Below are 8,176 nucleotides of genomic sequence, written 5' to 3'. Positions count from 1 at the left end.
CAGAGCTCATCCCCTGGAGAGACCCCCACCTTTGGATTCCTTAGATTGAATCAGCCTATGATGTGTAACCCCCTGGACCCTCCTGATGCCTGGACCAATAGAAGCAAGCTATACCATCTGCATTGTTTCACTGTATCTCTGTTTGCATATAAGCAGTAGCTCTCATGTAGTGTTCAGTCACCTTGACCACAGACTTCAGACCTGAATGACTGTACACTGGATCCAGAGCGCCTGTGATAAGTAACGGCTGTACTTATTATTATTTCGCTTGAATATATTCTACTTTTTGAGAATAAATCTTTGTGCGTTGGAAACACAAATCGAGATTCGACAATCGTTATTGGATAGCGACAAAACGCTCATAACACGGAGCTGTATAGCCAGCGGCACAGCGGAGACAGGTGGAGTGGAAGCTCTTAGTCAGTGGCTCAGCGGAGACAGGTAAGGCGTGACCTGTATAGCCAGCGGCACAGCGGAGACAGGTGGAGTGGAAGCTCTTAGTCAATGGCTCAGCAGAGACAAGTAAGGCGGGAGCTGCATAGCCAGCGGCACAGCAGGGATAGATGAAGCAGTGCTGTATAGCCAGTGGCACAGCGGAGACAGGTGGAGCGGAAGCTCTTAGAGGCTCAGCGGAGACAGGTAAGGCGTGAGCCATATAGCCAGCGACTCAGCGGAGACAGGAGAAGCACCGAAGATCCAAGTAGAGCACACAGGAATCCAGACAGTAAATCTGAATAGGCATGTAACTCGATCACCAGGCACTGAGGAGAAGGGGGAAATGCCTTTTAAAGTTTGGCGCCAGACCGATAAGCCAATAGGGAACATGTAAAGGACATAACAGATAGAGTTCGCGCATGTGCAGAACCAGTATCAGGACGCCAGCAGCTGAAGCATGAATCAGTGAGGAACAGGTGAGCATGTCGGTCTTTGGTTATGGAAGCTGAACGACCGCCGTATGACAGAGACATAGCTGAAAGATGAGATGATGTGAAGATGTAGAACTCGGAGGTTCTTGGGTCTAATACTGACAATGTTGTATCCTAGTTCTATACTGGAATTCATCTTCACAGCTTCACTCTTATATAGTGAGAAGAAAGTCAGATGTAAAAAATGTGAATATGTCTTGTCAAACTTCCCTTAAGAGGTATTGCACCAGAGTGTTTAATGCACACTTAATGACCAACGTTTCCTTTCCTAAATAAAAAATAATTTTATTTACAATTTGAATAAACAAGAAGTATATCATAGTAATAAATACATAAATATGGAAATAAATATTTTTTCCAAAATACAGTTTTAGAAATGTTTTTAAAAAAAATCAGTACACAGTATAAGTCCATTAGAGTGTGTGAGTTCCCTGAACCAGTTTCTAAATAGAGTCGTACAGCTACAGAGGGTATTCATAGGTTTTTTTCTTCTCATTCGAGAGGAAAGCTGAGCAGCCAGTTGTAGGTTCCTCCCGATTACAGTATGAATTATTCTTCGAGCACACACTGTGTTAACCTGGTCATGAATGATCTTATCCAGTGTGTTGAACTGTTGCGATATTCCCTCTACAAAGACATGGTTTTCTGCTGTCTCTGGGATGCAGTCAGCCAGCTGATTTCCTTGGTAATACAGGAGCTCCTGCAGCCTCTCCCAAGCCGACTGGTGGCATTCGAGTTTCTCTTGGTGCTTCTTGTAGAATTGGACCGTTTGGTTGGAGACTTCGCGCACAGCTATGGCCGCAGATTCCACCTGTGAAATATCATAAAGAGATTCTATATTAGCAAGTTCAGTAATGTTTCTTAAGCAGAGTTCATTTATCTTCTCAGCAGGAAGCATCTGGTTGAACTTCTGCAGGATCTGCTTGGTCACATGTTCATGTTGGTGATGGAGCCATTTGCAATTTTGGGCATAGATGATGGAGCTGAGATTCAGCAGGAGAGGAAATGTCCAGGAATGCTTTGGAGACATAGCTGAAAGACAAGATGATGTGAAGATGTAGAACTCGGTTGGAGGTTCTTGGGTCTAATACTGACAATGTTGTGTCCTAGTTCTATACTGGAATTCATCTTCACAGCTTCACTCTTATATAGTGAGAAGAAAATCAGATGTAAAAAATGTGAATATGTCTTGTCAAACTTCCCTCAGTTGTACCAGTTTAGTTTCACTTTCATAACATTGCAGTGAAGTCTTCACCTAATTTTGCAAGACAAAAGAATGAATAGAAAATGCAGTGAGATATTTTCACTTCTGTTACATCACCACATATGTCATTCTTTTTTTACTCAGGGTTTATTCTCCATTTCACGTATTAGCTGTTTTTGAAGTGTACAAAATAGAAGGTTTTAGGGTTTTATTTTACAATAGCTGTTCTTTTTTTAAAATAATTATTTTTCTTAAACTTTTCATGTGGTAAGGGGAAGGCTTATAGAAAAAAGAAGGGGAATGGGGAGAGGTACATAATAGGGGGCCCGATTCATCAAGGTACGCAAACGCATACGCATCTGCGAATTTTTTCTGCGCACGCGCGAAACGGCACTTGAGATGCGTAAAACGCCACTTAAGAGAAGCAAAACGCCAGTTACGCTACGCAATCACGGCAGATAATACTCTCAAAGTCAACGTAATCTCAAAGGACAACGCAAATAGATTTGAGATGGCTGCTGACCACTTGAGAACAAAGGGGTGGGAATGGGCGGAGAGTAGGCGCGGACTGGACAGAGATGAGACACCATTTGAGTAAAGTAGGCGTTATGCATTTTCACTTGAGAACAGTAGGCGTTCCCTCTTTCCAGTTGAGTGAAACTGACGTCACTCCTGTCTCAAATCTTTCCCAAAAGTTAATAACGGCCAGGGTCATGTTTAAATCCAAAAAACCTAGCGCAAACAACTGTTAAAAGCCTTTAGAAGCATACTCTGCGTATGAAAAAAAAAAAAAATTATGCTAAACAAACACACGTATTAATATTAGGATTTTAATTAAAAATAAATAAATAAATAAATTATTTTTATATTATAGTGCACCATGCTGCTCGCTGCCTCTTCAGTAAAGAGGGCTGGCTTTTATGGGCCCTCTACACTGCAGTTTGGTATGCTAGGCAGATATATTTTCTACTATCACTCCCTATCCATTCCGGCTGCAAAATGGAGTGCACACTCCTTCCCCATTCATTAAAGTTTCCAAAATGGAGTGCACACTCCATTCCACATTCATTGTGGCTTCCGGAATGGAGTGCACACTCCATTCCACATTCATGACAGTTTCCAAAATGGAGTGCGCACTCCATTCCACATTTATGACAGTTTCCAAAATGGAGTGCACACTCTATTCCACATTCATTGTGGCTTCTGGAATGGAGTGCACACTCCATTCCACATTCATTGTGGCTTCCAGAATGGAGTGCACACTCCATTCCACATTCATTGTGGCTTTCAGAATGGAGTGCACACTCCATTCCACATTCATTGTGGCTTCCGGAATGGAGTGCACACTCCATTCCATATTCATGACAGTTTCCAAAATGGAGTGCACACTCCATTCCACATTCATTGTGGCTTCCGGAATGGAGTGCACACTCCATTCCACATTCATTGTGGCTTCCAGAATGGAGTGCACACTCCATTCCACATTCATTGTGGCTTTCAGAATGGAGTGCACACTCCATTCCACATTCATTGTGGCTTCCGGAATGGAGTGCACACTCCATTCCATATTCATGACAGTTTCCAAAATGGAGTGCACACTCCATTCCACATTCATTGTGGCTTCCGGAATGGAGTGCACACTCCATTCCACATTTATGACAGTTTCCAAAATGGAGTGCACACTCCATTCCACATTCATTGTGGCTTCCAGAATGGAGTGCACACTCCATTCCACATTCATTGTGGCTTCCGGAATGGAGTGCACACTCCATTCCACATTCATGACAGTTTCCAAAATGGAGTGCGCACTCCATTCCACATTTATGACAGTTTCCAAAATGGAGTGCACACTCCATTCCACATTCATTGTGGCTTCCGGAATGGAGTGCACACTCCATTCCACATTCATTGTGGCTTCCGGAATGGAGTGCACACTCCATTCCACATTCATTGTGGCTTTCAGAATGGAGTGCACACTCCATTCCACATTCATTGTGGCTTCCGGAATGGAGTGCACACTCCATTCCACATTTATGATAGTTTCCAAAATGGAGTGCACACTCCATTCCACATTCATTGTGGCCTCCGGAATGGAGTGCACACTCCATTCCACATTCATTGTGGCTTTCAGAATGGAGTGCACACTCCATTCCACATTCATTGTGGCTTCCGGAATGGAGTGCACACTCCATTCCACATTCATGACAGTTTCCAAAATGGAGTGCACACTCCATTCCACATTCATTGTGGCTTCCGGAATGGAGTGCACACTCCATTCCACATTTATGATAGTTTCCAAAATGGAGTGCACACTCCATTCCACATTCATTGTGGCTTCCAGAATGGAGTGCACACTCCATTCCACATTCATTGTGGCTTCCGGAATGGAGTGCACACTCCATTCCACATTCATGACAGTTTCCAAAATGGAGTGCACACTCCATTCCACATTCATGACAGTTTCCAAAATGGAGTGCACACTCCATTCCACATTTATGTCGGCTGTTGGAATCGAGTGCAAAGTGCATGGCTAATTTGATAAATTGTGTTAAACTGTTAGGCAAACATTCTGCTTTATCATAAATATTGATTACAAATCTCTTTTGATTCTCAGCAACTAACAATTAACATTAGTCTCAATATGCAACATGGAAGATTTGACACTTGTTGATGGTGACTTTTCAATATATTTAAAAATAAACACACATAGAATAACTGTACACTTTTTCAAGGAAACCCATTTTATTAGCTATTGTAAACAAAGTGTTCGATTACCACAGGCTAAGTTTTATCACCAACACAAATATTGTAAGGAAATATTCTTAATCCCTAATTAAGGATCCCTAAAACACAAGTGAATTAGTGAGGTCTTGAACACATGTTTGCAAGCTTCAAAGGTGCCTTGGCTATCTTCTACGCCACTATACAAGTAGTGATGAGAACAGAATAGAATAACAATGAAAGATGAGCATCTTTTAGGGACAACAACTTATTATATACGTAGGGTATATAATAAGTTGGGTGTCCTTAAAAGATGTTTAAAACTCCAAATATTTTCACATATTATACATGGTAGGAACTGGTATATGGTGAGTTAAAATGTATGCATATGGAATTATATCCATGTTCATTAATACAAATCAAAAGTATAATAATATTGCTACCATTTTTGTGTTCTCTTTTTCTACTTCTAAGAGTATAGATTTACTATGTCTTTGCATTAAAGTCTTTTGCTACCACTCCTTTCATCTCTTGTAAGTGATCACAATGTTCAACATGACAGATAGGCAGATTAAACATCAAACCATATACAAAAGCACTCTTTCTTTTTTTTTTTTATAATTTTTATTTTTGAATGGTCAAGTAACAAACAGAACCGACATGCACTGTCAGTAAGAAAAAAAAACAAGCAATAGAAGCACATCACAGGTAACAAAGCATAAAATCAGTATTAAGATATAAATAATCAGTGCAACAATATGCGTGTGTAGCAGTTGACCAAGGATTTTTAAGGAAATAAGGGAGGGGGCGAAATGCCTCAACAGAGAGTGGCATGACGCAGGAGGAGAAAAGGAGAGACTAGTACAGTAGAGAACAGGAAAGGAAAGAGAGAGGAAAAGAGAAAGAGAGGGGTTTACAGGAGGAGGACGGACATGTGTAAAAGAAGAGTCAAGTGAAAGGGGGATAAATCTGAAAAAATGAGAGCCATGGACTCCATACCTTAGTGAACGATCTTGATGTCCTATTGATAATGCTGGTCATATATTCTAGGCGGTGAACCTGCCAGACTCTATTGATAACGGCTTGAAGCGAAGGGGGAGTTTGCTGCCTCCAGTCTGCTGCTATTTGGCAGGTAGCTGCCGATAAGATATGCCTAGCTAACTTATTCTCATGCCGAGTTGCCGCTGGCGCTCCCAGGGGCAAGAGGAAAAATTTAGGCTCAAATGGAATCGTTACCTGAATAATCGATTGGATCAGGTGTTTGATCTCGGCCCAGAAGTTTGAGAGTTTGGGACAAGTCCACCATATATGGATAAAGTTACCCTCATGGGAGCACCCACGCCAACAGCGATCAGAAGAGTCTGGGAGGAATTTATGTATCCGGGAGGGAACGTAGTACCAGCGGTACAATACCTTATAGGCATTCTCTTTTATTTTAACGCAGATTGAGCTGGAGGCAGCATTCTCATATATCTCCGACCATTCTTCGCTCAAAAGAACTTCACCCAGGTCATGTTCCCAGGCCAGTTCGTGCGAGACTCTAGTATTTGAGGAAGGTGGGGCAAGTTCATAATATAATGTTGAAATAAGGCCTTTCGTGGAAGACTGACGGAGACAGAGACGTTCAAATGGGGTAAGGGGGCGGGAGGAGAGGCGAGATTTGACAGTATGGTGAAAGTGGCGGAGCTGAAGGAATTGGTAAAATAATTTAGTGGGAATATTTATTTGCGATTGGATGTCAGAAAACGAGGGGAACACAGCTGTGGAGGTGAGATCGTTTAAGAAACGGACCCCTTGTGAGGTCCACGAGGAGAATGCTTTAGGGGTAAGGCCTGGAGCGAAGTCTGAGGAGTTAAACAAAGGAACTAGGGGAGAAGGATGGGGGGAAAGGCCAAATTTTTGAGAGCATGAGTCCCAGACCGCTAGGGAATGTGTAATGACCGGATAAAGTGAGACACGTTTTGGTCGACGAGCTCGTGGAAGCCATAGGAGAGTGGATGGGGATAGCATACCCAGACTTTCAGCCTCAATCTCGACCCAGACCCTGGAGGGAGACAAGCTACACCACAGAACGCATTGAGCAAGCTGAGCGGAGAGATAATAGCGTCGAAAATCAGGGATTCCCAGTCCCCCTCCCCGCGGGGCTACAAAAGCACTCTTTCATAAGTCACAGAGTAGAGTAAATGCGCTCAAACATTGACATAAACAAAGGTAAGCCACATACACGCATGAATCGGGGGTCAAACTCATTACCTTATCATTGCAAGGTTAGTTCTTTTTCCAATAAGGTATACTTCAGATAGAAAAACACACACCAAACTGCACAATAACTTTTTCGGCCAGCTGAATCGCTGTCTTAGGTCTGTCAAATCTGGCCGGTTGCATTTATTGTTAACAGAATGACGGATAAGGCGCTATAAAAACCATAACCCTACATACACACACATAAAATAAAAAAATGCTTGTCAAACGCATCAGGACCTTGAAAGACTTGACCATGTTAAGAATTGAGGGGGAATAAAAAAATAGAAAAAAATTGCATGTCTTGCGCTATGTTACAAGCATTTGCGTATTTTTATTCCTATTATACTTTACTGAGTATGCTTAATGGAGCCTCATAAATGGCTCTGTGCTTATGGTTGACCTGTGGGCTTGAACTCCTGCACTTAGTACTGGTGGGTGGAATACATAACCACTACACTATAGTGTCACACATTAAGTTTACACATGTTAATTCAATATATGTAAATGATTTTTAGGGAATATGATTATAGCCCAATCAATTTATTCTTTATTATTGACACAGTAATAAAAGCTAAGCGCATTATTGACATCTGTAATAATAGTTTAAAAATCGACTCACCGTACAATGAAGAACCTTAGGTTACATGCCAGCATGACTTTTAGTCAAAAACAAAATTGTTTCATTGGTACGCAGCTGTCAGCATTTAAAGATTTCTGTTTAACATACTCTCCGGCGTGCGCACCGGCATTTAATTACCTAATTAGAGTGGTAGTTAAAAATACCTTGCTACAACTTCTGTGTTGTTGTGAGTTTGACAAATCAGGGTAAGTAGACTGTAGATGGGCAAATGTTTTTTTTAATCAGATGTTTATTGCTGTACCTTGCTCAGTACTCTGTATGTTTAAAGATGTAACTTTAAAGTATGTTTAAAGATGTGTGTGTGTTGGTGAGCAAGAAATCTCTGTTGCTGCAGAAAGGGCTTAATGTACTGTGCTGGTGGAATGTTAGTGCAAAAGTGTTTGGTTAGCTGTGGAGTTTTAATATTTAGTCCACTGTGTATACTTGGAGGCGGAACTGCAT

The 8,176-nt window shown here is 41.7% G+C and overlaps 1 protein-coding gene across 1 annotated transcript; it reads right to left on the bottom strand.

Moving 5' to 3' along the window:
- Positions 1–785: 785 nt before the first annotated feature.
- LOC142140404 (uncharacterized) lies at positions 786–1,956 on the bottom strand. Its single transcript, XM_075198188.1, has 2 exons — positions 1,386–1,956; positions 786–970 (listed from the first exon to the last, which is right to left on the bottom strand). The coding sequence occupies exons 1-2, from the start codon at positions 1,954–1,956 to the stop codon at positions 786–788; spliced, it is 756 nt and encodes a 251-aa protein (XP_075054289.1).
- Between the last annotated feature and the right edge of the window lie 6,220 nt (positions 1,957–8,176).

This window comes from Mixophyes fleayi, chromosome 1, assembly GCF_038048845.1.
Source record: "Mixophyes fleayi isolate aMixFle1 chromosome 1, aMixFle1.hap1, whole genome shotgun sequence".
NCBI classification, from domain to species: domain Eukaryota; kingdom Metazoa; phylum Chordata; class Amphibia; order Anura; family Limnodynastidae; genus Mixophyes; species Mixophyes fleayi.
This window is presented reverse-complemented; position numbering and strand designations above follow the sequence as displayed.